We start from the raw sequence: 27,557 nt of genomic DNA, 5'->3' as shown, positions 1-27,557 counted from the left end.
ATCAGGGAAGCCCTCAATTTCCCAGGATTCTAGGAAATTTCCCTAAGGTGGGGGGTGGTGGAACAGGTAGTAAGACTGAAGCCTTTTAACTTTCCAAGACCTTTCTTTATTTCCTGAGATGAATAAATAAATGGCAATGAGGGGTGGGGATGTGGTGAACACAGAACGAGCTGGCAGGAGGGGGCTGGCATGCAGCTGGCAGGAGGGGGCTGTGACGGCCCCACCACTGTGAGGACCCCCTCATCCTGAGCAGGGGCCAAAGCTCACTAGCAGCCACCATTAAGGAAAAACTTCTGAAATTCACACATTGTGAAGCCTGCCAGTCCCCGCCAGGTGAAGAACTCATGGTATCCACCTTCAGGGCTACTTTTTACCCTAGGGGCCTTGTCTGCCCAGACCTGGGTACCTGGGCTGCTCTGTAAGGCAGGTAGGGTTGCTTACCCCACTCTCAAAAATAAACCAAGCTGTCCTGAGTGTCCAGCAGGAGGGCAGCCCAAGCTCTGGGGGCAGCGTAGGTGGGAGGAGATCCTACAAGTGGTGGCCAAGATTATCTGCCCTTGATGAAGCCCTCCAGCACACGGTCACTGCGCTCTGACAACCAGTAGCCAGTCATGGCTGCCACAGCCCCGATGAAAATGGCAGTGAACACCAAGTCGCCCTTAGCAGCCAGCGTGGCCAGTGCACAGATGATGACGCCAAAGAACATCTGCTGCAGCACCACCAACTCGTCCTCTGTCATCTCTGAGAAGAAGCCCGCCGACTCTGCAGAGGAGCGAGAGATGCAGCCTGGCACTCGTATCCCTGTTCCTGGCAGTTCTTGGAGCCTCCCCAGAACTCCTATGCACCTGATCATCATGGCCACCAGGCCTGCCCAGCAAGCCAGGCACACAACATTTACTGCTCAAAACCACGCTGCAAGAGGCAGTTACCATCCCTGTCTCACTAAATGGGAAAGTGAGGCTCAGAGAGGTAAAGAGGTTGGACTTGCCAAGGCCATGTGGTAGACAAGTTGGGGGCAGAGCACTTATTACATGTATGAGTCTCATTCCACGGTCAGACTGTCTGGATTGGGATCTCAGCTCTGCAACTTGCTTGCCATATAGCCCTGGGAAAGTAGCTTCATCTCTCTGCATCTTAGTTTTTACATAGTTAGAATGGGGATGAGAACCCGACCTCCAGCGTCGGGCTGTTTCAGGGGTTAAATAAGTTAAGATGAGGAATGCACCTAGAACAGCATCTCACATAGTAATTGCTGGGGAAATGGTCCCTGCCATCACTGTTGTGATTACCCTGCATCTCACCACACCCCCAGCCTAGAACAGCTCTCAGCAGGCCAGGGCAAACACTGGTCCCATTGGATAGATGAGGAAACAGGTTAGGGAGGCAGACTGATTTGATGCCAAGTCTGATTCCCTTTGTACCCTGGAAAGTGTAAGGCTGCTGAGAGCCAACCTGGAGATCAGATGTACAGCCTGGTCTCAGTGCAGCCCCCAGGGGGCTGGGTGGCAGTAGGGGTGGGGCAGGACTCGAGCTGCCACTGCTACCTGGGGAAGGGGCTTGCCTGCCCTCTATTTGAATGAGGACCTCCCCTCTCCCACCCCAGGGCTCACCTGGGATCTGCTCCTTCACACAGATGCCTTCCATCTGCTTGTAGCCCTCGGCACAGATGCAGCGATAACCGCCCTCGGTGTTTTCACACTGCTCATTCTCTCCCGGACACACCTCTGTCTCACACTCATCCACGTCTTGGGGGAAGGGAGGGGTCAGAGTCCTGCTAAGGCCTCCCACCCAGCACCCCGACTCCATCTTGTCCATCTCTCAACACTACCCTCTGCCCTTGCACAAGCAACATTCCACCCTTCCTTCCCCATATTCCAGCCCCTTCACCATTCATGCTGGGTGAGGCACTCCCAGGTGCCTGTGTCCCATCAGCAGGAGACTCACCGAGACACTTGGAGCCCACCTGCTGGTAGCCAGGGCTACACTTCTTACAGCGACCTGGCCCTGCCCCCATGCAGCCTAGGCAGGCCTTGGCACAGTCTGGAGAGAGGAGAGAGATGAGGGTGAGATGTGCTCCTAGGCCCAGGAGAGCCATGCTCCAGAAGAGGAGGCCTGGGGGTGCTCTGAAGCCTGAGAAGGGGAAGGTTTGGAGGGACAGGTGTGGAGCAACTCCTCCTGCCCTCCTCACATCCCCACTGCAGAAGCAGACACTGACCTCGGCACTCATAGGAGCCCTCAGTATTCACGCAGAATTGGTCGGCTCCACAGTTGGCTCCCTCTGTGCCACACTCATCAATGTCTGCAGAGAGGTGAGCAGGGTGAGAATTTCGATCCCTATTTAGTAGGGAAGCTGAGGCCAGAGCCACTGGGGAATGGTCTTGCCTGGGATTAAATGGTATGGCAGGGACTGCAAGCTGTCTACCAACACAGAAGCAGACGTGCAGCTGGACTTCAGGCTGCCCAGCCAGAGACCACATTTTCCAATCTGTCTTGAAGCTAAGCGTGTCCCTGTGATTGAGTTGTGGCCAACAGGATGTAAACAGGAGTGGTGAGCTCCACTGTTATCTTGGTCTTAAAACAATGCTTAGACTCCTCAATGCACTTTCTTTCCCTTCTCCCTTCCTGAGTGCTGGGACATGGGACACGGAGATGCCCAGGACTCAGCTTCCACCATGCAGACAATGCCCAAGGGGATGACTGTGCAGGAAGTTACAGGAATGATCTGGGTACTGGAATGATTGTGACTAGCACAGCTCCCCTGCCAGCCTGGACTACTCACTTTGGGACTGTAATATGAGGAAAAAAAATAAACCTCTACCCTCTAGATTCTTTTTTTTTTTTGAGATGGAGTTTTGCTCTCGTCACCCACGCTAGAGTGCAATGGTGTGATCTCAGCTCGCTATAACCTCTGCCTCCTGGGTTCAAGCAATTCTCCTGCCTCTGCCTCCCGAGTAGCTGTGATTACAGGCACCTGCCACCACGGCTGGCTAATTTTTGTATTTTTAGTAGAGACTGGGTTTGCCATGTTGGCCAGGCTGGTCTTGAACTCCTGATCTCAGGTGATCCACCCCCCTTCGGCCTCCCAAAGTGCTGGGATTAGAGGCGTGAGTGAGCCACCATGCCCGGCCAACCTGTATATTCTTTTTTTTTTTTTTTTTTTTTTTTGAGACGGAGTCTCGCTCTGTCACCCAGGCTGGAGTGCAGTGGCGCGATCTCGGCTCACTGCAAGCTCCGCCTCCTGGGTTTACGCCATTCTCCTGCCTCAGCCTCCTGAGTAGCTGGGACTACAGGCGCCCGCCACCGCGCCCGGCTAATTTTTTGTATTTTTAGTAGAGACGGGGTTTCACCGTGGTCTCGATCTCCTGACCTTGTGATCCGCCCGCCTCGGCCTCCCAAAGTGCTGGGATTACAGGCGTGAGCCACCGCGCCCGGCTAACCTGTATATTCTTTAAGCCACAGTCTTTTGAGGATTTTTGTTATAACAGCTTAGCCTCTACTCTAGTCTAAGTAAGTGGCTAGGCTGGGACCAAACCAAGTCTTAAACCCAGGTTTCCTGACCCCAAGTTCAGGGTCCTCATTCTCCTGGCCAACCCTTCCTCAATTTTTTTTTTTTTGAGATGGAGTTTTGCTTTGTTGCTCAGGCTGGAGTGCAGTGGCACGATCTTGGCTCACTGCAAGCTCCGCCTCCCGGGTTCATGCCATTCTTCTGCCTCAGCCTCCTGAGTAGCTAATTTTTTGTATTTTTAGTAGAGATGGGGTTTCACTGCGTTAGCCAGGATGGTCTCGATCTCCTGACTTCGTGATCTGCCCTCTTTGGCCTCCCAAAGTGCTGGGATTACAGGTGTGAACCACCGCGCCCAGCCCCTTCCTCAATTTTTTTTTTTTTTTTTTTTGAGACGGGGTCTCGCTCTGTCACCCAGGCTGGAGTGCAGTGGCCGGATCTCAGCTCACTGCAAGCTCCGCCTCCCGGGTTCACGCCATTCTCCTGCCTCAGCCTCCCGAGTAGCTGGGACTACAGGCGCCCGCCACCTCGCCCGGCTAGTTTTTTGTATTTTTTAGTAGAGACGGGGTTTCACCGGGTTAGCCAGGATGGTCTCGATCTCCTGACCTTGTGATCCACCCGTCTCGGCCTCCCAAAGTGCTGGGATTACAGGCTTGAGCCACCGCGCCCAGCCCCCTTCCTCAATTTTTAAGACTTGGCCAAAGTAGCACCTCCTCCAAGAAGCCTTTCCTGATTCCCCATCACCACTTCCACTGAACTAGATCAGAGGCATCTCTCACTGTACACAGGGACTATACTACACAGTACCTGTGTACTGGACTGTAAGTATCTGGTTACTTGTCTGCCTTCCCAGCCAGGTTGAGATCTCCATGAAGGTGAGGCCTAGGCTAGTTTAGCCCAGGCTTGTGTTGAGAGAATGAAGGACCAAGCCCAGGCCCCTGCCCATCTTCCCCAGACCTAGCTAGAGCCCCACTTACCTACACACTTGAGGTGGTGCAGGGCCCAGCCCTTCTTGCATTGCAAACAGTTTGATTCCTCAGGTCCTGAGCATCGGGCACAGGGGCCAAAACAAGCTGGGTGGAATGGGGGCAGCATGAGGATAGGCAGGCAGGTACCCCATCTGCCCCTGCCCAGTGCCACACCTTTTGGCTACCTACCCGAACATACCAGATGGCTGGCGTTGCGTTCTGCCTCGAAGTAGCCAAGGCCACACTGGCCACAGGCCTCACCCCCGTAGCCGGCTTGGCAGTCACACTGCCCGCTGCCCCCTCGTGTCCCTTCCCCTTCACACTGCCCGTAGCCACCACAGGGCCTCTCTGTGCCCCCAGGACAGGCTGTGGGAAGACACCAAACCAGGTGAGGTCGTCTATACAACCTTGACATACAAGAGAATATTTTCTGCTCTGCATATCAGTAACATTTTTGGAGAAGACAATTAATTTTAGTGACATAATATTTTGTCATAAAAGTGAAATTTACTTAACCATTTCCTCTTGTGGAACAATCAGATTTTACAAACCTTTTATTTATTATTTATTTTTAGTGACAGGGTCTTGCTCTGTTTCCCAGGCAATGACATGATCATAGCTCACTGCAGCCTCGAACTCCTGGGCTCAAGCAATCCTCCCACCTCAGCCTAGGGGGACTACAGTACAGGCTGCACTACCATGCCCCACCTTTTTTTTTTTTTTTTTTTTTTTTTTTTTTTTTTTAAGAGACAAGGTCTTGCTATTTACCCAGGCTGGTCTCTCAAACTCCTGGCCTCAAGTGATCCTCCTGCCTCAGCCTCCCAAAGTGCTGGGTTTACAGGCATGAGCCACTGCAACAAATATTTTCTTTTTTTTTTTTTTTTGAGACAGAGTCTCGCTCTGTCGCCCAGGCTGGAGTGTAGTGGCGTGATCTTGGCTCACTGTAAGCTCCGCCTCCTGGGTTCATGCCATTCTCCTGCCTAAGCCTCCCGAGTAGATGGGACTACAGGCGCCCGCCACCACACCCGGCTAATTTTTTGTATTTTTTAGTACAGACAGGGTTTCACCGTGTTTGCCAGGATGGTCTCGATCTCCTGACCTCATGATCCGCCTGCCTCAGCCTCCCAAAGTGCTGGGATTACAGGCGTGAGCCACTGCGCCCGGCCAATAGTTTCTTTTACAAAGACTGAATTTGCCATTTTTGCAGCTACCTCTTTATCTGTAGCTTCAGGAAAGACTGTTCTAAAAGAGGCTGGTAGTAAGTTTGGCTCTTGTGCCAGGACTGTGTGTGAGGATAGATGGTGACCATGGGGGCTCCAGGGCAACACCCACCCCTCCCCAGGAAGATACCATAGTCCGATCTGGCATGGGAAATGAAGGGGCTGGGGGCTCTATCATTTCTTTAATACATGATGATAACCATACTGCATCTGACTCAGTGTAGCCCCTGTGCTTTCTCCAAGCCTTTCCCCACTGATTTGCCCATCTCCCCAGCCCTGTGAGGCGGGCAAGAACTGAGGTCCAGAGAAGTTATCTGAGTAGCCTGAGTTCACACAGCTAGCTAGGGACAGAGCCAGGACTGGATACCTGGACTTGGCAGTCCCCTCCCATCCCCAAGAGCAACTTAAAAACTCACGAAGGCAGGAGGGCCCAAAGGTGCCTGCGGGGCAGCAGAGCTTCAGGGAATCTGAGCACAGCCACTGGAACAGGTCCGGGGCCTCCTGCTGCCTGAGGCAGGGGCAGGGTGGAGGGAAGTGGGGAGGAGGCGCTGAGATAGTGTCAGAAGTGCTGTTCCCATTCCCCCACGCCTGAATCTGTGATTCAACCCAGCTTGGACATAAGACCCAAAAGGCCATCTGACCAATGCCCTTTCCCCATTTGGCAGAGGGGTAAACTGAGGCTCAAGTGGAGCACAAGTCCCCCTGCAAGTCCTTAGCAGATCTGGGTTTGGAAGGAGCAGAACCAGGACATGGCCCCCAGCATGCACCCCCCTGCTTCTTGGCCAAGTCAAGGCCTTATCACCAGGCCCCACCTGTGACCCACTCCCAGGGAAGGCCCCCTTGCCACTCACTTGTGAAACCACCAGCTCTCCACCAGCTCCTCACTCAGCTCCAGCAGGCGGTGGCACTCGAAGTCCGACTTGCTGCACACGCCCTCCAGCACCTCTACCAGGCGGGTCTCACTGACCAGACAGGGCAGGGCTGGTGGGAAACACGCCCCATCCTGCCCACCACCCTCCTCAGGTCTCTCTCTACCCTTCCTCGTGCCATGACAATATGAAAGGAAAGGCCATGAGGTACAATAGAAGGGATCATGGTTCTGGGAAGCAGACGGACCTGGGTTCAAATCTAGTGGTAGGACCTTGGGCAAGTCACTTAACTTCTTTGAACCTCTTTGTTTTGTCATCTGTAAAATGGGGACAACAATACCTTCCCTGCAGGTTTGTTGTAACATACATCAGTTCCTGCATCTGAGCAATGGAATATAATACCCTTGCTGGGTAGATATAGCTAAAAATACATCCTATAACAAGTGTTGGCAGGGATGTGGAGAAATTAGAATCCTCCCACACTGCAGATGGGAATAAAAAATGGCATCACCATTGTGGAAAAGCAGTTCCTCAATAAGTTAAACATGGAATTGCCATAGAACCTGCCAATTCCACTACTGGATATAGACCCAAAAGAATGGAAAACAGGTGTTCAAATGAAAACTTGTACACAATGTTCACAGCAGCACTACTCACAACAGCCAAAAGGTAGAAACAATGCAGATGTCCATCAACTGATGCATGGATAAACAAAATGTGGTACAGCCAAACAAGAATATTATTCAGCCATAAAAAGGAATAAGTATTGATATATGCTACAGCATGGGTGAACCTTGAAAACATTATGCTAAGTGAAACTAGCCAGACACAAAAGGCCATATATTTTATGATTCCAATGAAATCAGCAAATCCATAATTTCTGCTTGACTAACACAAATTAGTGATTGCCAAGAGCCAGAGGAAGGGGAGAATGGGGAGTGGCTGTGTAACAGGTATAGGATTTTTTGGGGGGTAATGAAAATGTTCTGGAACTACATAGTGGTGATGGTTGCACAACATTGTAAATGTTATTAAATGTCCTTAATGGGAAATTTTTTATGTGTATTTTACCACAATTAAAATATATATATATATAAATATATATATATAAATATATATTATATTATATATATATAAATATATATTATATTATATATAAATATATATATATAAAAATATTTGATGCCTTATATCTTGTATTTAAAGGGTCTTACACAGTGCCTGGCATATAGGAAGTGATTTTAAAAAGCAAGTAATGCAGGAGCCATTACAAAGCTGGAAGTGCCTCTGGGGTTGTCTTAGCCAATGCCCTCATTCCTGAATGAGGAAACTCATGCCCGGCAAAGGAAAAGAGAAAATGACCAATGTTACATAATAACAAACCTTTATTTCTAGTGGGCATCCCAGTTAAGCCCTTTCCACACTCCTATGAAATAGGCAAACCAGGTATTAATATCCCCATTTTACAGGCGAAGAAACTGTGGCTCTGAGAGGTTAAGAACCAACAATCAGGTCTAACTCTGAGCCTTTGTTGACTCCTCTTCCATTTGACTTTGAAAAGCTGGAGGCTCAGGACAGGGCTCAGGGCTTGGCTTTCTGTATCCTTCCCATGCCTTTCTTTACATACTGACTATATAATGGCTTTCTGTATTATATATACTGACTATATAATGGCTCTCCTCATGACTTTCTTTACATACTGACTATATAATGATGACTCTCAAATTCCTGTTTCCAATTCCTACTCTTTTCTGAATTCCAGATTTGGATGGAGTCTACCTGGATGTCTAATGGACATTTCAGCCCAATACATTCAAAGAACACCACATCCCACCCCTCCCCTAAACCTTCTCAGTTTCCCATCTCACCATCTTAGAAAACAGCTGCACTATTCACCCAGTTGCTCAGGCCCAAAATCTAGTAAGCATCTTTTATTCTACCGTTTCTCTATACCCATAATGAATCTATCACCAGGTCCTATTGTTCTCTCTGCAAAATATACCCAGACTGTGACCCCTTCACCATATCCTCCACTAGATACTACACTAGCTCGTATTGCCTTCATACCTAGATGATGCACTTGCCTCCCAAACTGGTCTCCCTGCTTCCTCCACCCTTGCCCTTTACAGTCTGTTTGCTACATAGCAGTGTGAGTAATCTTTAAATGTATGAAGAAGACAGTATCACTTTTTCTGCTCATAACCTTCCAAGAGCTTCCCATTACACTCCAAAAAAAAATCTAAACTCTTTTCTGTAGTCTTTGAGGCCTAAGCCTCCGCCTTCACCTTCTACCACTCTCCCCTTTGCTCACTCCACTCCAGCCACTTCTCGAATACACCAAGCTCAGTCCCATCCTCTGCCCTAAGCCTCCGCCTTCACCTTCTACCACTCTCCCCTTTGCTCACTCCACTCCAGCCACTTCTCGAATACACCAAGCTCAGTCCCATCCTCTGCCCAATTTCCTTCCTGTCACATAGCTCGCTTCTTCACTTCAGGTCTCACTGTTCAAATGCCACATCTTGAACACGCTGCCTCCCACCATCCTGCAGTCTACTGTGCTTCACTGTTTGTTCTTTCATCTGACATAATATTATTCACTTATTCATTGCTTATCTTCTCTACTAGAATGTGAGCTCCAGGAAGGTGGGATTTTGCTTGCCTTGTTTACTGCTATACTATAGATGTTCAGTGCTATTTGTTGAATGAATAAGTGCTCCCCAAGAGTTCCTAGCCCTCCACCAGTAGAGCAGAGATTTGGCAGGGAGGGGAATATACACCCATTCCCCCAGCAGCCCCTTACCTGTCTTTGTATTTGGACAACTTCTCTTCCTCCCAGGCAGTGTTTCCACCTCCAAAGTTGTCCCGGATGGTTCTCTCCAGGCCCTGGAAACAGAAAATTAGTAATAGCTAAGTACAGTGCCTGGCACATGCTAGCACTTCACTGTTCTACTGACCAGGAAACTGAGGCACAGAAAGGCAACTTGCCTAGGGCCATACAACTAGTAAGAGACCAAAATGAAACTTGAATCCACGCAGATTTGCATCCCAGAGTTCCCCACTCTAAATCGCTGTGTTCCCCTCCAACGAGGCTGCTGGTGCACCCACCTTGTTGAAGCTGTCAACCAGTCCCCGGCAGGTATGACACGGATGGGGCTGAGGCGGGGGAGAAGACTGGGGAGGTGGAGAGGGCTGGAGCCAGATGGGGTCTGGGAGGCTGAGGAAGAGGCTCAGGCCCCAGAGCACAGCTGGGACCAGGCCCTTCGGGAGCCATAGGGCCATCTTTACCCAGGCTGGGGACCTGCAGAAAGAGGGCGTGGAGAGGCTTCACTGGAGTCAGGCCCCACGCGAGAAAGAAAAAGGTCTGTTCTGAGGTGCCGTGGCGTTGGGAAGTGCGTTATTACAAGCAAAAGAGGCCAAACTGGGTACTGCAGGGGCTGTGGGGATGGGTGGGGAAAGGCGCATAAGATGCAATTCCAGAAGAGAAATAAGTTATCCCCGTTAGCATGGGGGTGGGGAGAGGAAAGTGGCCTCGCTCCTTGGCAAGGGGGCAGAAGTCAGCCTCTTGTTTGAGGGTCTGATAAAGGCTATTAGGGGCCGGATCCGCAGAATTAGGGAGAAGAGATCAGATTCCAAGTACTGAAGGAGAGGAGGCCAGAGGGGTTGTTTTGGGGGAGGTGTCCGGAACCCCGGGCTTTGGGGGAGGAGCCCGGATCCGGATATGAAGGGAAGGGGTCAGATTCAGGGCCTCGCAGAAGGGCAAAGGCACGGCCCACGAGCCGGCAGAGAAGGATCCAGACCCTCGTAAACCACGGAGGAGGAAGAACCGACCGCCCCAGCCCACGGGCGCCGTGAGCCGTCTCCTCACCGCGTAGCTGCCACAGCCTGCGTAAAACGCACAACCCCCACCCGCGCTGCAGTCCCGGGGGCGGAGCGTGCCGCCCAGCCAATGGTGACGGGCCATGTGCCATTACGTCACCCCACGCCAGCCAACCACAGGCGGTACCGAGCTGCACCTGTCCGGGCTTTAAAGGGCCGCGGGGCTAGGGGACGACGTTTGCCAGCCCAGCCACGGAGACGCAGATGCGTGTGGGCCACATGGGTAGAAAAACAGCGTCTGCCTTTATTCAAGTCCCGTCCCCGGCCCCAGGTCCCAACCCGCGTCCAGGCGCGGGAGTCCCCGGGGGATGGAAGTAGCTATCCAGGGCTGGCTGAAGGGCCCGGGACACTTGCTCCGCCCTCTCTTGGAGCCGCCCGGGACGCGGGGCGCGGGGCTGCTGCAGGGCCCCCAGGAAGTCCGGCAGTTGGGAGGGCAGTGAGAAGACGGGCACGGTACGGAAAAGGGCGGGTACGGAGTCCGGGTGGAGCAGCCTGTCGAAGCAGGCCCCCACGTAGCGGCCGGGCGCCCGGCCCTGCAAGAAGTCGGGCAGCACGCAGCTGAGCGAGGCACGGAAGGCGTCGTGTGGGCCGTGAGCCCCGGGCGCGGACACCCCCTCCTGTAGCCACTCACTGCACAGCGCCACCGCCCCGGGCGAGAAGAGCAGGACCACCACGCCGCCCTCCTGCAGGGTCTGGCGCCGCTGCGCGTGGAACCAGGCCACGGGTCCCTGCGCGCTCATTTCACGACGGCTCCACAGGTCTACGGCCACGCGCAGCGGCAGCTGGCACAGCGCCGACGCCAGGGCGCCCACCAGGCGCTCGAAGCCCGAGTCATCGGCTGAGTAGAGGAGCAGAGCCGCACGGCCCCTGGCGGCCGCTGCCGGAGAAAACAGATGGGGAGGGAAGAGGTGAGCTGGCACAGGCCTGGCCCCCCCGGGGGCGGCCCCCAGCCCAGCGCGTGCTCCCACTCACCCCCCGAGCAGACGTCCTGTTTCAAGAGCCTCAGCCACCCTGTTAGGGGAGAGGGGCGGAGGCAGCCTGTGAGCTCGGCCGCCACCTTCCCTCGGAGAACTCCCACAGCCACTCTGGTCCTGCCCCTGGGGAATGGGGAGCCGGGAAGCGCTCACCTTTCGCGTGATCCTTTTTGAGAAGGAGGATGAGGGAAAGCGCAGCGGCAAAGAGTAGGCAGGCCAGCCACAAGAGGGCCCAGCGCTTGTGGATGTCTGGGAGACCCATGGAAGAAGAGTTAGAAACTTAACACTCACCTTCCACAGAGGAGAAAAACTGAGGCTTAAGAGAAATGATTTGACGGCCGCGCGCGGTGGGTCACGCCTGTAATCCCAGCACTTTGGGAGGCCAAGGCGGGTGGATCACGAGGTCAGGAGTTCAAGACCAGCCTGGCCAACATGGTGAAACCCCGTCTCTACTAAAGATACAAAAAATTAGCCGGGTGTGGTGGCGCACGCCTGTAATCCCAGCTACTCGGGAGGCTGAGGCAGGAGAATCGCTTGAACTCGGGAGGCAGAGGTTGCAGTGAGCAGAGATCGCGCCATTGCACTCCAGCCTGGCCGACAGGTTGAGGCTCCTCTCAAAAAAAAAAAAATGATTTGTCCAAAGTCCACAGCACAGTGTCAGAGCCAGTGGATGAATATAGCTCCATCTGTTTAGGGGTCTTTGAATAAGTAAGGTCACCTTCTGCCTCAGTTTTCTCCTCTGTAAAGTTGTAGCTACGTCACAGGGTTGGTATGAGGACTAAATATATTAATATATATAAAGCACTTAACACAATGCCGAGCATCTTAAGTGCTAAAATGTCAGCTCCTATTATTCTCCCCTAAGCTAGGGTTGCTGGGCCCTTGATCTTGCTGTCCTGGGTGTCTGCAATTATCTAGTGTCCCTGCCCTGTCTTTTTTTCGCCTCTAATCGATTCACCTTGAATTAATTCATGGCAGCCTCAGAAATCTTTTAAAAATGTAAATTTGGGCCGGGCGCGGTGGCTCACGACTATAATCCCAGCACTTTGGGAGGCCGAGGCGGGCGGATCACGAGATCAGGAGTTCAAGACCAGCCTGGCCAAGAGGGTGAAACCCCATCTCTACTAAAAATACAAAAATTAGCCGGGCATGGTGGCGGGTGCCTATTAATCCCTGCTACCCGGGAGGCTGAGGTAGAGAATTGCTTGAACCTGGGAGGCAGGGGTTGCAGTTAGCTGAGATCGTGCCGTTGCATTCCAGCCTGGGCGACAGAGTGAGACTCTGTCTCAAAAATAAAAAAATAAAATAAAAAAATAAAAAATATATATATAAATTTGATTTTAACTCCTGCTGCTCTCAACATAAGATCTAAATCCCCTACATGGCTCCTGCATCTTTATCTCATGACAGAAACCTGCCTGTCCAAGACCCTCTATCTCTACCCCCTTCCCCTAGCTCAGTCTTCAGAGTTTTGCTGAAACCTTCCCCCTGAGCCCTTCACCCCACCCAGGTCAGGTCCACATTGTACGCATTTACAGCACTGAACACTTGGTGGTGCTTCAGTAGCTCACACTTCAAATGTAAGTGACTGGCTCATGTCTTGCTAGTCTTCTAGGGATAGGGGGCAGGGATTTATCTTTTTGGTGTTCCTGGGATCCCTGCAAGCTCTCATCATATTTTTTGAGTGAATGAAGGAATGACCCTCTGTTTATCTGATCTCAGGGAAGGACAAGGCCATTGCATGTGCTGTGCCCAAGAGTGGTCCCTGTCAAGATCCCCGCTCCTGGTACAGAAAGGAAAGGCAGTTCTTACAATACTCACATTTGTCCATGGGGCAGGCCCATAGCGCTCCCAAGTCATCATCCCATAGCTGTAAGATACAAACAGAACCAAATCCAGGGCAGCAGCCAGGTGTTTAACATTCACCAAGCTCTGGTGGCCTGATCTGCAAATTCCCAGCATCAACTATGCATATCTCCCTGCTAGGGTTCCTGCAGCTGCTCTGCCTTTGTTTATGCTGTGCCCACTGCCTATGGTGTGACTTCTTCCATACCAAATCCGGCTTATAGGAAGAAATTCTTCCCGGAAGCTCTCCCTGGAACCCAAAACTTAGCACCTCTAGGTGTGGTTATCTGTTTACGGGTGTCTAGCCAACAGTGTGCCCCTTGGGGATAGGAACTATGCTTCGTCTACTCTTTTTTTGTTTTGTTTTGTTTTGTTTGAGACAGAGTCTCGCTCTGTCGCCCAGGCTGGAGTGCAGTGGCCGGATCTCAGCTCACTGCAAGCTCCGCCTCCCGGGTTTACGCCATTCTCCTGCCTCAGCCTCCCGAGTAGCTGGGACTATAGGCGCCCGCCACCTCGCCTGGCTAGTTTTTTGTATTTTTTTTTGGTAGAGACGGGGTTTCACCATGTTAGCCAGGAAGGTCTCAATCTCCTGAGCCCGTCTCGGCCTCCCAAAGTACTGGGATTACAGGCTTGAGCCACTGCGCCCGGCCCTTCATTTACTCTTAACTTTCCCAGGGCTGAACATAAAATAAGCCTAAATAGACAGGAGGTGAGTGCTAGTTTTAGGCCTGTTGCCTCTGGGCATTGAGGTGGGGCCCTTCTGCCACCAGCTCACCTGCAGACATTGGCCTGACTGCAGGTCTTGTAGTAAGTACTCTCCAAGGCGAGCTGCCCTCTGCCAAGACAAAGGATGGGGGCACTGTTACCTGGAGGTAGCACCCTTAGGGCAGCACCTACCGGGCTACAGCTGGGTAGAACGGGGTAGACGGGATTGGGAGACTTTGGTGATGCCGCTGAATATGGCCCTGGTCTGAGTCACCCGCGTGTTCCCAGAGACCGGCACAGGGTGGATGGAGTGAAAATTTGAGGCCAGGTGTGAGATGCATTTGGAGAGATCTGTGGAGGAGGGTCACCCAGTCCTAACCGTGGAGGCTTTGCTGGGTAGTGAAGTACAGCCACTGGGTTCCAAGGCACAGAGGGATCTGTTGTCCTGGGGGCCTCGTGTCTCCAACAGTAGCACATCGTCTTTGAGAGGCCCCAGGGAGTCTGGAAGGGGTGAGAGGCCACTCTGACCAAGACCCAACTTTGCTGGGATTGGCCACTTGCCCACCTCCCATGCCCTGACCTTCACCCCTAGGAGGTGGCCCTGTCCCAGCCACCCCCAGGCCCAACTCACCAGCCCACAAGCACTCCTGCAGCTGCAGCTTCTCCCAACTGTTCACCTGCTGGGAAGAGACCATGGTTAGGGCCTCTAAGAAAAGCAAAAGCCAAAGGCAGAAAGACCAGAACAGGGCAGGCAACAGAAGGCCTGTTGGGTTGGGAATCTGCACTCAATCTGATCTTGAGCAGATGTGGATTCAAGGCTGGGTGATTAGGAGTCACTACATCTTTCGCTGCCCCAGCCTTGTGAGGTCATCTGTGTAAAGTATCTTCTGACCCTAAAGCTGTTTTTATGTCTTACAAAGCATAGTTCCCCTCTCATCTAACCTTCTCAAAGATTCCCTTCTCACATGACCATCCCGCTAAAAATTGCAACCCCAGTCCCACCTTATTCCTTTCCCATAGTATTTGTATGCAATTTTAAGATATTATATAATTTATTTACAATGTCTGTTGGCTGCCTTTGTCCATTACAATATAAGTTCTATGAGGGTAGAGATGTTAGGATCTATCACAAGTGCCTAAAACAGTGACTCGCACTGCTAAAAACATCTCGAATGAGTGAATATTCTTATAATCACCCTTTGAAACTGTAGAGCAACCCATTCTACATGTATGGAAATAGAATAAGGATAGCAATAACAAAAGTGGCTACATTTATTGAGCATTTAGTCTGTACGGATTCCTAAGGGGAAGCACTTCTCTTATTTCATCGTCACAACCACTCCATGAGGCAGTTACTGTATTATCATCTGCATTAAACAGATGAGGAGACTGACGTTCAGAGAAGTGAAGGGACTTGCCCAGGGTCCCACACACTGCTAAAGTAAATAGTGGAACTCCCAAAGAGGAAGCTGGCAACCACTATGCTTTAGCGGCCCAAGAACTAAGACCCCCTTGGCTAGGGGGTCTGCCCAGGTCCAACCCCCAGCCCAGCACTCGGCACCCCTTTCTGACCTGAACACAGAGGTTAGGGTGGACTTTCAGCAATGGGAACTCGAGAACCTTCTGTGGAAAGAGAGAAATGGGTGGGATCACAAAAGGGGGACCCTGGTTCCCCACTCTCCCCTCACTACGGGAGGTGTCCTCTGCTTTACTTACGTCCACAGTGACATTCTCCCAGGAAAGTGGCGGGACCAGTGGCTGGCAGGGGTCCCCACCTGGAGCCTGCCAGCACAGTGCGGCTTCTGCGGGCAGCGAACACGGCGCGTCCAGCAGCCAGCTCTGCAGGGTCAGCAGTCGCAGCCGGGCTGCTCGCCAGAGGTTCTGGTGTGCGCGGGGGTCTGCAAGGAAAGGGCGCAGTCACCACACGCTAGGCACCCATCGCTCGCAATGCCCCAGCCCCAACCCCAGCCCCAGGCCGGTCAGCTCACCCTCCCTGAAGGGGCAGATGTTTGTCCTAACGGAGTCAGGTTCCAGAGGCCACACCTGGAAAGGAAACGGGGGTCTGCTCAGGTCCCCTCCGTGGGCATGTGCCTGGCCCTCTGCTAGACACTGGGGACACACTCATTTAGCAGATAGTTCACAAGTATGTGCTGGGTCTTCTCGCCTTTTACAAAACCTGGAGATGCTCACATCTATTCTTCCAGCAAACATAATGCTGGGCACTGGCAAGATTTTCATTCAACAAACTTTTTTTTTTTTTTTTTTTTGAGATAGAGTCTCGCTCTTGTCGCCTAGGCTGGAGTGTAGTGGTACAATCTTGGCTCACTACAACCTCCGCCTCCCAGGTTCAAGCGATTCTCCCATCTCAGCCTCCTGAGGAGCTGGGATTATAGGCGTGTGCCACAGCGCCAGGCTAACTGGTTAATTTTTGTATTTTTAGTGAAGATGGGGTTTCACCACGTTGATCAGGCTGGTTTCGAACTCCTGACCTCAAGTGATCTGCCCCTCTCAGCCTCCCAAAGTGTTGGGATTACAAGTGTGAGCCACCACACCTGGCCCATTCAACAGACTTTTAATGGGTGCCTACCATTGTGTCTTAGCAGTATGGCAGGCACAAGGGACCTTGGATAATTAAATATTTATTTATTTATTTATTTATTTATTTATTTATTTATTTATTTATTGAGACCGAGTCTCACTCTGTTGCCCAGGCTGGAGTGCAGTGGTGTGATCTTGGTTCACCACAACCTCTGCCTCTTGGGTTCAAGTGATTCTCCTGCCTCAGCCTCCCGAGTAGCTGGGACTGCAGGCGTACATCACCACGCCTGGCTTATTTTTGTACTTTTAGTAGAGACTGGGTTTCACTATGGTGGTCAGGCTGGTCTCAAACTCCTGACCTCATGATCCACCCACCTTGGGCTCCCAAAGTGCTGGGATTACAGTGTGAGCCACCACGCCTGGCGGATAATTAATTTTAATTCATTCCACAGTCACTTTGTGAGCACCTGCTATGTGTCAGGGAATGTGCTAAGTTCTAAGGACACATTCATTTATTCTTTCAACAGACGTTTTAAGAGTGCCTATTACATGCATAGCTCTGTGCTAAGCACTAGAGGTAATATATAAATTTATTCATCAAGCCTTTAGTTAGGAACACCAACTATGTGGCAGGCATTGTGTTTGGCAATGAAGACATTTAAATCACAGCATACATCTCATGAACATCTGCTGTGTCCTATGGCTGTGCTAGGTAGTAAGATTTATTCACTCATTCAACAGTGAGGACCCTCATACTGTTACCTTGTTTAAAAACAAAACAAAACAGTGAGTAGGCGCTATATGCCAGGCACCATGCAAGGCTCTTGCAAAGCTATTACATTTGAATTAGATATGATTTGCTTGCCTTCAAGGAAATCACAAACTCACACTTGTAGTAAGGATAAAATATTTATATAAATTAGTAAAGCACTCACTCATTTCATAATATTTATTGAGCATCTGTTGTGTACAAGAAGAAATTAGATGCCCAAATAAGAAAGGACGTGATCGAGCTGGGTGTGGTGGCCCATCGCCACAAAACATTAAAAAATGAAAACAGGCTGGGCACGGTGGCTCACGCCTATAATTCCAGCACTTTGGGAGGCCGAGGCGGGCGGATAACGAGGTCAGGAATTTGAGACCAGCCTGACCAACCTCGTCTCTACTAAAAATACGAAAATTAGCCAGGTGTGGTGGCATGTGCCTGTAATTCCAGCTACTTGGGAGGCTGAGGCAGGAGAATGGCTTGAACCTGGGAGGCAGAGGTTGCAGTGAGCCGAGATCACGCCACTGTACTCGCCACTGCACTCCAGCCTGGGCAAAAGAGTGAAACTCCGTATTAAAAAACAACAACACAAAAAAGGAAACAATTAGCCAGGCATGGTGGCCCATGCCTGCAGTTCCAGCTGCTCAGAGGCTGAGGCAGGAGGATCCCTTGAGCCTGGGAGTTTGAGGCTGCAATGAACCGTGTTCATGCCACTGCACTCTAGCATGGGTGACAGAGCAAGATGCTGTCTCTAAAAAAAAAGAAAAAGAAAAAGAAAAAATTTTAAGAAAATAAAATAAATGAAGTGATAAATGGACAAGGAAAGATAGAAGTGCAAGGGGATTTGGAACTAGGAGAGGCTGGGTGGTTGGGGAAAAGCTTTGGGAAAGAGGTGAGGGTATTTGAGGTAATGGGAATCACCTGAGAAAAGGCAGGGAGATGGGTGTATCTTGGTAAGTAGCTCCACTGGATGTAACAGTGTTCTCATGAAGGAGAATCATGGGGAAAATACAGTGAAAAGGCACCACTGGGGGCAGAATATGGGCCCAGAATGCCAGGAAAGTGATGGGAAGGGAGGGGAGCTTGGAAGTATTGAAACAGTCTAGAAAAGAGATGATAGAGCTCCAAGCTGGACTGAGATGGAGAGGAGGGGGAAAGAGAATGAGGGACATTAATGTCAGAGGTAAGATGGATGAGACCTGATGACCAATTAAATGTGCAATCAGGGGCCAGTCATGGTGGCTCATGCCTGTAATCCTAGCACTTTGGGAGGCTGAGGCGGGCGGATCATGAGGTCGAGAGATCGAGACCATCCTGGCTAACAAGGTGAAACCCTGTCTCTACTGAAAATACAAAAAAATTAGCCGGGCGTGGTCACAGACACCTGTAGTCCCAGTTACTCAGGAGGCAGAGGCAGGAGAATGGCGTGAACCCGGGAGGCGGAGCTTGCAGTGAGCCGAGATCACGCCACTGCACTCCAGCCTGGGCGACAGAGTGAGACTCTGTCTCAAAAAAAAAAAAAAAAAAAAAAAAAAAAAGTGCAATCGGGGCCAGCCACAGTGGCTCATGCTTATAATCCCAGCACTTGGTGGGAGGCTGAGGTGGGAGGATAACATAAGCCCAGGAATTCAGAACAGCCTGGGTAACATAGCAAGACCACATTTCTACACAAAACAAAAAAACTAGCTGAGTATGGTAGTGCTCACCAGTAGTTCCAGCTACTTGGGAGGCTGAGGCAGGAGGATCACTTGAACCCAGGGGACTGAGGCTGCAGTGTGCCATGATTGTGCCACTGCACTCCAGCCTGGGCAACAGAGTGAGACCTTGTCTAAAAAAATAAATAAATGTGCAGAGGAAGAGGAAAGAGCCAGCAGGTTTAAGCCTGGATGTGGCACACATTCTTATAACAGCCCCAAGAAGCTGTTACTATTATTATTCCCATTTTATAGATGAGAAACAGGCTCACAGAGGTGAAGTGACTTGCCCAAGGTTACACAACTAGCAAATGGCAAGAGCCAAGATTCAAACCAGTCCAAGTTCGTAGCACATGCTCTGCCCCCCAGGGGAACACAAAGACAGAACTGGAGGAGTAGGGAAAGGCTTCAAGGAGAAGGTGATATTTGAATGGGGCCATGAAGTGTCAGTAGGAGTTCTGTGGAGGATCAGGGAGAGCATTCAGGGAATGTAATAGACAGAAGGCATAGGACAGCAAGGGTCAAGGAAGGGCCAGCCACCCCAGGGAGCCACAGTCTCCACCTCAATGAAGGGTTTGAAGAATGGTGAGACCAGGAAGGCAGGGATCACCCCCATCATCATCTTCCCATTCCTCTTCTGGCACCCAGCTGGACTCTGCTCCTACCTGAATACAGAGGCAGGGAACCAGGTCTGTGTGGTTCAAGGTAATGATCTGCGGTCCAGTCTGTGGAACAAATAAAGGAAGGAGGTTGGAGAAGATAAGGAGGAAGAGGAGGACGCCAAAGTCAAGGAAACCAGGAAGGCGGAAGTTCCTCCACCAGTGTTCCCTTGCTTGGGGTGAGTCCTCTTCAAGGGTCCTCTTTGATAAGGCACTGCGTCCTTTGCACAGGCATTGGCCTACAGTGGGAATGGACTTGGGAAGGGGGAGGTCTCACCAGGTTTTTGTGCCACCGGGGTTTTGGGGGGCCCTGGACCTGATTCCAGTACAGGGAGAGGCCAAAGTGCTGCTCCTCAGAGACATTCAGAACTAGATGCACATTGTCACCATCTGCTGACACGTTGAGCCAGGGCAGGGCTGGTGGGAGAGGCAAAGAGAGAGAGCACAGCTTAGACTTCCTCACCTCTTCTGCATACCTGACTGACCCTTTGGAGTTTCTTTCAACCCCCTTAGACTGGGAGGCTCTTGGAGGACAGAGCGTGTGTCCTCACCTCAGACCAGACTTTGCCCCTAGCAGCTGCCCAGAGCTAAGCCTGTGGAGGCCCTAGTGTGTGGTCTGAGGACAGCTATTTTCCCTCTGCAGCCAGAAAGATCTGTAACCTCTTTAAAACAAGTCATTTAAAACAAGTCAACTGTGACCTTTCTGATCTCACCTCTTGACACTTGTGTCCTTTTTTTTTTTTTTTTTTTTTTTTGAGAGGCAGTCTCACTCTGTTGCCCAGGCTGGAGTACAGTGGTGCGATAGCTCACTGCAACCTCCACCTCCTGGATTCAAGTGATTCTCTTGCCTCAGCCACCCGAGTAACTGGGATTACAGGCATGCGTCACCACACCTGGCTAATTTTTGTATTTTTAGTAGAGATGGGGTTTCGTTCATGTTGGACAGGCTGGTCTTGAACTCCTGACCTCAAGCAATCCTCCTGCCTCAGCTTCCCAAAGTGCTGGAATTGCAGACGTGAGCCACCACGTGCAGCCTATGGCACTTGTGTCCTTAATAACTCTGCTGCAGTGTTATTAAGGACCTCCTTACTATTTCTCTCTCTCTTTTTTTTTTCTTGAGACAGTGTCTCATTCTGTCACCCAGGCTAGAGTGCAGTGGCACAGTCTTGGCTCACTGCAAGCTCCGCCTCCCGGGGTTCACGCCGTTCTCCTGCCTCAGGCTCCCGAGTAGCTGGGACTACAGGCACCCACCACCACGCCCGGCTAACTTTTTTGTATTTTTTGTAGAGACGGAGTTTCACCATGTTAGCCAGGATGGTCTGGATCTCCTGACCTCGTGATCCGCCCACCTCGGCCTCCCAAAGTGCTGAGATTACAGGCGTGAGCCGCCACGCCTGGCCCCCTTCTTACTATTTCTTAAACACCCCTGACATACTCCCACCCCAGGCCCTTTGTGCTGGCTATTCTCTCTTCCCTCAGATATATGGCTCCTCTCTCACCTCTTTCAGGTCTCTGCTCACCAGAGTGAGACCATCCCTGACCTCTGCCACTCCCAACCTTTCCCACCCCTTCCACAAATGTTCTCCTTAGTGCTAATCACTGTCTAACTTCCTGCATTCTTCACATCTCCATGTGTTTGTTGTGTCCTTCCTCACCCCCACCCTGACCCTGACACCAGTTCCATGGGGTCGGGGTTTTTTGTCATCTTGATTTATTGATTTATTAATATTTCCAGTGTCCAGGGATTTGCCTGGTACACAGAAATTAATAAATATCTGTTGAATAAATGAATCAATGTCTACTTAATGAAGGAAGAAATGAAATGCATGATATATATCTGTGTTTTTAAAACTCTGGTGTTGAATAGTCTTTAATGAGTTGCCAAAGAGGCAGGCCAACTTTAATTTTAAGAAGCCAAAAAGAAAATGAAGTTGAAAAAATTTAGTAATTCAGAAAACATCACAGTATTTATGTATTGATCTGGGTGCTAGTTATGCAAGTGTATACATACATAAAAATGAATTGGCTGGAGGCCTCGACTCACGCCTGTAATCCCAGCACTTTGGGAGGTCAAGGCGGGAGGATCACGAGGTCAGGAGTTTAAGACCAGCCTGGCCAACATGGTGAAACCCCATCTCTACTAAAAATACAAAAATTAGCTGTGTATGGTGGTGCATGTCTGTAATCTCAGCTACTTGGGAGGCTGAGGCAGAAGAATCACTTGAACCCAGGAGGTGGAGGTTGCAGTGAGCTGAGGTCGCACCACTACACTCCAGCCTGGGTGACAGAGCAAGACTCCGCCAAAAAAAAAAAAAAGAACTGGACATGAAAATCAGTACCCTTTACATACTTTTATGTATGTATGTTATACACAATAAAGAAGAAAATATAAAACCAAAGCAAAATCCAAATAGTACATGGGAAAAAAGTCAGACCCTTGACTTTCTTAGCTTTTATTTCAAGTTTTTTGTTTTTTGTTTTTTGTTTTTTGAGACAAGAGTCTTGTTCTGTCACCCAGGCTGTAGTGCAATGGTGCAGTCTCGGCTTACTGCAGCCTCTGCCTCCCAGGCTCAAGTGATTCTCCTGCCTCAGCCTCACGAGTAGCTGGGACCACAAATGCACACCACCATGCCCTGTTAATTTTTGTGTTTTTGGTAAAGACGGGGTTTTGCCATGTTGCCCAGGCTGGTCTCGAACTTTTGAGCTCAAGCAATCCTCCCACCTTGGCCTCCCAAAGTGCTGGGATTACAGGCGTGAGCCACTGAGCCTGACCCAAAATTCATCTTTCTATTCCCAGTGCTTAGCACAGAGGAGCAGATACTGCAATTAATGTGTTATGAATGAATGAATGAATAAATGAATGAATGAATGTGTTCTGTGAGCTTCTGAGATGTGGCAGCCCATATCAGAAGTGGACTCCAAGGGTCTCTCATACTCTAGACCCTGCCCCTCCCTCCTCCCAGCCCACTGGCCCTAGCCCCTACCCCAGCAGCTCGGGATGCTGTTCCGGACTTCGAGCCCCCTGCAGTCTGGGGAGAGATCACAGAAGAGCCTCCAGTGGGGCTGGGGGCCGAGGAAAGAAGTGGGGGCAATCTGACTCCCAGGAGGGCATTAAGAATGGCTCCCCATCCCCTACATACCACCCACATCTATCCAATGCTCAAAGCACCTTCCCCAGGGGCTGGAAAGCCATGTGACCCAGGGAGAGAAGGCCCAAGGGACTGACTCTGGGAAGGATTAGAGCACAGACCCCTGCCAGAGAGTGGATGGAGGCAGAAGAAGGTGAAAGCAGGAGGGAGAGTGACCAAAGGGGACAGAGGCTATGGGGCCAGGACTTGGGGGTCCACTTACCAGGCAGCTGCTGTGTGAGGTTGAGCTCCTTCTCGTACCTGGGCTGAGTATAGGACCAGATTCGTACCTCACTCCCTAGGGCAGCCTCGAAGCAGTCATATACTACAGAGCCCTGTGAGGAGAGGGGTGGGGAAGGCTGGTGGTGCAGGGCTCAGATCCAGGCCAAGGGCTGTGGGATCATCTGCAGGGACCACTCTGCTCACTGCCCTTCTCCCACAACCAATGACTGTATTTATACTGTATAGCCTGAAATCTACCATTCACCTTTCCTTCAAGGGGCCTCAGTTCTAAAGCAAATGTCCTCAGTAAGAGTGTCACCAGGACGGGAAAAGGCCCTAGACATTTAAATCCCTGCCCCACCCTGCTGTGCTAGATCACCTGGCCAAAGCTAAGGAGATGAGACACCCCAGCGCAATATGGGACACCCTTCCCCACAGAAGTGGTTCTCCCATTCAACCCAGTGCCTCAGTGTTCCTTACAACTGCTTGTGACATGGACCAAGCAGATGTTCTCCCAATCTACAGTTCTCCAGATAAAAGGATATTGGCTGGCAGCTGGAGGTTGGAGGGTTTGAGTGATTTGACCCCAGTGGAAATAGATCTTCCAAGCACATGTGGCCTCCTGAGGCAGGGAGAAGCCCCAACACCCTGCTCCATGGTACTTACACCATGGTAAGTATACCATGCTATGTATGGTAGGACTCTTCTTTTGGTCCAAGAGTACAGAGAAGTGCATCCAGCCCACAGACCTCCCCTTTTCAAGCCTCACTTTCTCTATCTGGAAAATGAGGATAATAATAATGCCTAGTTCATCAGGTAGCTTTGAGGATTACAAAAGAATTAAATTTATCGAAATTCTTCAGTGCCAGGCATTACATCCAGTGTTTTACAGGTATCAACTTAATTTAATTCTCATAACAGTCATATGAGGTGGGACTATTCTTTTTTTTTTTTTTTTTTTTTTTTTTTTTTTTTTAGACGGAGTCTCTGTCTGTCACCCAGGCTGGAGTGCAGTGGCGGGATCTCGGCTCACTGCAAGCTCCGCCTCCTGGGTTCACGCCATTTTCCGGCCTCAGCCTCCCGAGTAGCTGGGACTACAGGCATCCGCCACCATGCCCAGCTAATTTTTTGTATTTTTCTTAGTGGAGACGGGGTTTCACTGTGTTAGCCAGGATGGTCTCGATCTCCTGACCTCGTGATCTGCCCGCCTTGGCCTCCCAAAGTGCTGGGATTACAGGCGTGAACCACCATGCCCGGCCAGGACTATTCTTTTTTTATGTGGCAAAAAAAAAAAAAAAAAAAAAAAATCTTTAAGAGATGTTTCACAAGGAAGTTACACAAATAGCCAATAAGCATGTGAAAAAAGTGCTCAACTTCATCAGTCATTGGGAGATACAAATTAAAACCACAATGATAAACCGCTACATATGCAGTAAAATTATTACAATTACAACACTATGCTTGTTTTGGCACCACATATACTACAACTGGAACAATACAGAAAAGATTAGCATGGCCCCTGCCTGAGGATGACATGCAAATTCATGGAGGGTTCCATATACTTAAAATTCAAATATATTTAATTTAAAAATAAAATAAAATCACACCATCAAGTGCTGGCAAAGATGGGAAGCAACTAAAACTCCCATACACTGCTGGTGGGAGGGTAAAATAGTAGAAGCACCCAGGAAAACTGCTTGGTGATTTCTCATAGTCAAGCATATGAAGTAGAACTATTCTTATCCCCATTTTACAGACATAAAGGCTGAGGCATAACAGGCTGAAGGGACTTGGCCACAGCGCTGATCAGAATCAAAAGAATAGTCCCACCTCACATGGCTGTTGTGAGAAATAAGTTGATACCTGTAAAACACTGACTGTAATGCCTGGTACTGAAGGGTTTCAATAAATTTAATTCTTTTGTAATCCTCAAAGAGATAATGCATGTGAAAGTGTTTTATTGGATTTTAGGTTTAGAAGGTTATTATTATTATTATTTTGCATACCACAGACTGACCAAACTGCACAAGGGCAGCAGGCACTTGCACCTCCAGCAGGACGCAGCGGGCAGTAGGGTAGGCCTGGAAGGAGAGCACGACTTGGGCCTGGAGAGAGGCTGTGGGCAACAGGGCAGGGGTCGGTCAGGCCCAGGAGTGGCAGGCCAGGCCTTGGCATGGGGCACTTGGGCCAGCCAGGTTCTCCTCACCATTCCTAGGCTCCTCCACCCCTGAGTCAGCTGCTCCTCCAAACTTTTCCTCATCTTCAGGTTCTTCCCAGTGCCCTAGAAGGACCCAAGAGCAAGGCCCTGGGTGAGGCCCCCTGCTCTGGGCTGACTGGCTTTGGGGTTGGCTTCCTTCTGGAAAGCCCAGTGCTGGGAAGCAGAGGCTGGGGAGACCACACTGGCCTGGGAGTCCTTCTGCTGGTGTCCTCCAGGAGAACACTGACGATGCCCAGCACTGCCTGAGAGATTCCCTGGCTCTCATGCCCACCCCAGACACACTCACATGCATTGTCACAGGATGACTTGCTCACCATGCACGGCCAAGTGGACAGCCACACGCACACAGAGGTCACAGTAGGTCTCCTTGCGGCACCTCAGCACCAGCTCTGTCTGCAGGTGCGTAGGCGCCAGCACGGGGCCCGGAGCAGGCACGATGTCCCCAGGCAGGCAGAGTATGTCACTGTCTGTGTGTGGAGGGGTGGGTGGGAGCTGAAGCTGTTCCAAGCCCAGAATTTGGTGGCACCTGACATACCCAGAGAGCCAAAGAACTTGGCTCTCTGGGGCTGAGGTGGACATGGAGGGCATGGACCTGGGGGACAGCTCTGCTCCCTTCAGCCAACCTGGGAAATTCTTTTTTTTTTTTTTTTTTTTTTTTGAGACGGAGTCTCGCTCTGTCGCCCAGGCTGGAGTGCAGTGGCCAGGTCTCAGCTCACTGCAAGCTCCGCCTCCCGGGTTCACGCCATTCTCCTGCCTCAGCCTCCGGAGTAGCTGGGACTACAGGCGCCCGCCACCTCGCCCGGCTAGTTTTTTGTATTTTTAGTAGACACGGGGTTTCACCTTGTTAGCCAGGATGGTCTCGATCTCCTGACCTTGTGATCCGCCCGTCTCGGCCTCCCAAAGTGCTGGGATTACAGGCTTGAGCCACCGCGCCCGGCCGGGAAATTCTTTTTAAAAGTAGAGTTCGAGACCATCCTGGCTAACACGGTGAAACCCCGTCTCTACTAAAAAATACAAAAAACTAGCCGGGCGAGGTGGTGGGCGCCTGTAGTCCCGGCTACTTGGGAGGCTGAGGCAGGAGAATGGCGTAAAAACCCGGGAGGCGGAGCTTGCAGTGAGCTGAGATCCGGCCACTGCACTCCACCCTGGGCGACATAGGGAGACTCCGTCTCAAAAAAAAAAAAAAAAAAAAAAAAAAAAAGTAGGAATACTTACCCCAGAGGTGGCAGGAGAGGCCCTGGGAAGGAAGGAAAGGAGAGTCAGAATTTGTTCCCCCACCTTCTAGGCACTGTTCTTTGCCTGAGACCTCCACCTACCTTTTTTCTGGGGCTCCGTATTCCCAGACCCTCCCAGAGGAAGACAGACCCAGCTCTTGCCCCTTCCCCATTCTTCTCTTCTCCCATCAGTACCAGACAGACCAGACAGGGCAGTTCTGGCGGTGGCAGCAGTGACAGGAGCCAGGCTAGGGCTTTGCTGAGCCAAGAACTGAACTCTGAGCCTTCCCCCATCTCCCCAGGGTTCCAGACTCACCGGAGAGCAGTGGGTAGCGTCCTGAGGCCCCACAAGCCTCTCCAGAGAAAGGACAATGGGGCTTCGACCCAGTGCCAAGGACAGCAAGAACCAGGGCACAGGCATCTTCTAGATGCCAGGCAGCACCCAGGCCTGAGGCCCTGTGCTGCCCCCCCTAAGGGGGGCAGACACCCTACCCCTGACCCTAGTCAGCCCGTGTCTGTGGGTGGCAGGGGCTGGAATCCCTCCCCAGCCTCCAGAGGGGGCAGAGGGGGCTGTGCTGGATAGTTCGTGCACTCCCTGTCCTGCGAGTTCCAACTCTCGTCCTACTTCCAGTCCAGAATGGTTTCGTTTTGGCTCCCGGCAGGCAGCCGACTGTTCCCGCCCCTCTCTGTCCCTCCCACCAACACCAGGCTTGGGAGCCAGCAGCCTTGGACTAGGGTGGTGGCCCCACCTCCTCCTTCTTTGGCTCTCCTCTCCCTCTGCTGACACCTGGCTGGGAGGGGCCCCTGAAGAAGACAGCGAATGCATCATGGCTGAGTAAGGGAGCTCTTACTCACTCCATCCCTAAGGCGGACACAGCCCTGGAGTCCTGGGCCCACTAGGTCTCCCCTTACTAGGCACACTCGGTCCCCTCACACACTCTTTGGGCCTCAGTAACCCTTTGTGGGACAGGAGCTCTAAAAGCACCGCCAAAGGGCACCACAAAGTGGGCTTTTCACCACTGCCTGCTGAAATGCGGTATGGGGAGTAGAAGGAACCCAGGACCCAGAGCCTGGCAGACAGGGGTCCCATCTGTGCTGTTGCTGTGGGCCGGTTCTGTGATGATGGACACACCAGCTGGCAAAGGCTCTGTTTTTCTCT

General features: G+C 51.2%; 2 protein-coding genes, 1 long non-coding RNA gene and 1 other non-coding gene across 14 annotated transcripts; 2 read left to right on the top strand and 2 right to left on the bottom strand.

Annotated features, from left to right (window-relative positions):
• Positions 1-83: 83 nt before the first annotated feature.
• LOC105477677 (cysteine rich with EGF like domains 1) lies at positions 84-10,535 on the bottom strand. 3 transcript variants are annotated; one of them, XM_071092195.1, is made up of 10 exons: positions 10,425-10,535; positions 9,360-9,442; positions 6,542-6,652; positions 6,107-6,198; positions 4,660-4,836; positions 4,480-4,575; positions 2,216-2,299; positions 1,945-2,040; positions 1,611-1,745; positions 84-762 (listed from the first exon to the last, which is right to left on the bottom strand). In XM_071092195.1, exons 1-10 carry the CDS (start codon positions 10,518-10,520, stop codon positions 548-550), a joined length of 1,185 nt encoding a protein of 394 aa, XP_070948296.1. In that variant the 5' UTR covers positions 10,521-10,535; the 3' UTR covers positions 84-547. The 3 variants fall into 3 exon arrangements, with proteins under 3 accessions (XP_070948296.1, XP_070948295.1, XP_070948298.1); XM_071092194.1 differs by lacking the exon at positions 10,425-10,535 and adding an exon at positions 9,665-9,838; XM_071092197.1 differs by lacking the exons at positions 84-762; positions 10,425-10,535 and adding exons at positions 1,123-1,452; positions 9,665-9,838.
• On the bottom strand, positions 9,717-27,070 carry LOC105477678 (interleukin 17 receptor C). Of its 9 annotated transcripts, XM_071092193.1 has the most exons (20): positions 26,715-27,070; positions 26,400-26,421; positions 25,499-25,651; positions 25,173-25,247; positions 24,973-25,082; positions 22,968-23,079; positions 22,601-22,645; positions 19,894-20,033; positions 19,623-19,682; positions 15,948-16,002; positions 15,676-15,857; positions 15,532-15,582; positions 14,591-14,639; positions 14,339-14,460; positions 14,030-14,089; positions 13,231-13,279; positions 11,563-11,658; positions 11,408-11,446; positions 11,067-11,312; positions 9,717-9,857 (listed from the first exon to the last, which is right to left on the bottom strand). In XM_071092193.1, exons 1-20 carry the CDS (start codon positions 26,817-26,819, stop codon positions 9,841-9,843), a joined length of 1,788 nt encoding a protein of 595 aa, XP_070948294.1. In that variant the 5' UTR covers positions 26,820-27,070; the 3' UTR covers positions 9,717-9,840. The 9 variants fall into 9 exon arrangements, with proteins under 9 accessions (XP_070948294.1, XP_070948285.1, XP_070948287.1 ...); XM_071092184.1 differs by lacking the exon at positions 9,717-9,857 and having other exon boundaries at positions 10,660-11,312; XM_071092186.1 differs by lacking the exon at positions 9,717-9,857 and having other exon boundaries at positions 10,660-11,312; positions 14,591-14,636.
• LOC112425912 (uncharacterized) lies at positions 11,209-21,268 on the top strand. The gene is made up of 3 exons (XR_003017115.2): positions 11,209-11,343; positions 19,606-19,795; positions 20,904-21,268. It is a non-coding gene; the product is annotated as an uncharacterized lncRNA (long non-coding RNA).
• Positions 24,428-24,530, top strand: LOC112425922 (U6 spliceosomal RNA). The gene has a single exon (XR_003017133.1). It is a non-coding gene; the product is annotated as a U6 spliceosomal RNA (small nuclear RNA).
• Positions 27,071-27,557: the final 487 nt, after the last annotated feature.

The sequence above is a fragment of the Macaca nemestrina genome, chromosome 2, assembly GCF_043159975.1.
Source record: "Macaca nemestrina isolate mMacNem1 chromosome 2, mMacNem.hap1, whole genome shotgun sequence".
Classification (NCBI taxonomy): domain Eukaryota; kingdom Metazoa; phylum Chordata; class Mammalia; order Primates; family Cercopithecidae; genus Macaca; species Macaca nemestrina.
This window is presented reverse-complemented; position numbering and strand designations above follow the sequence as displayed.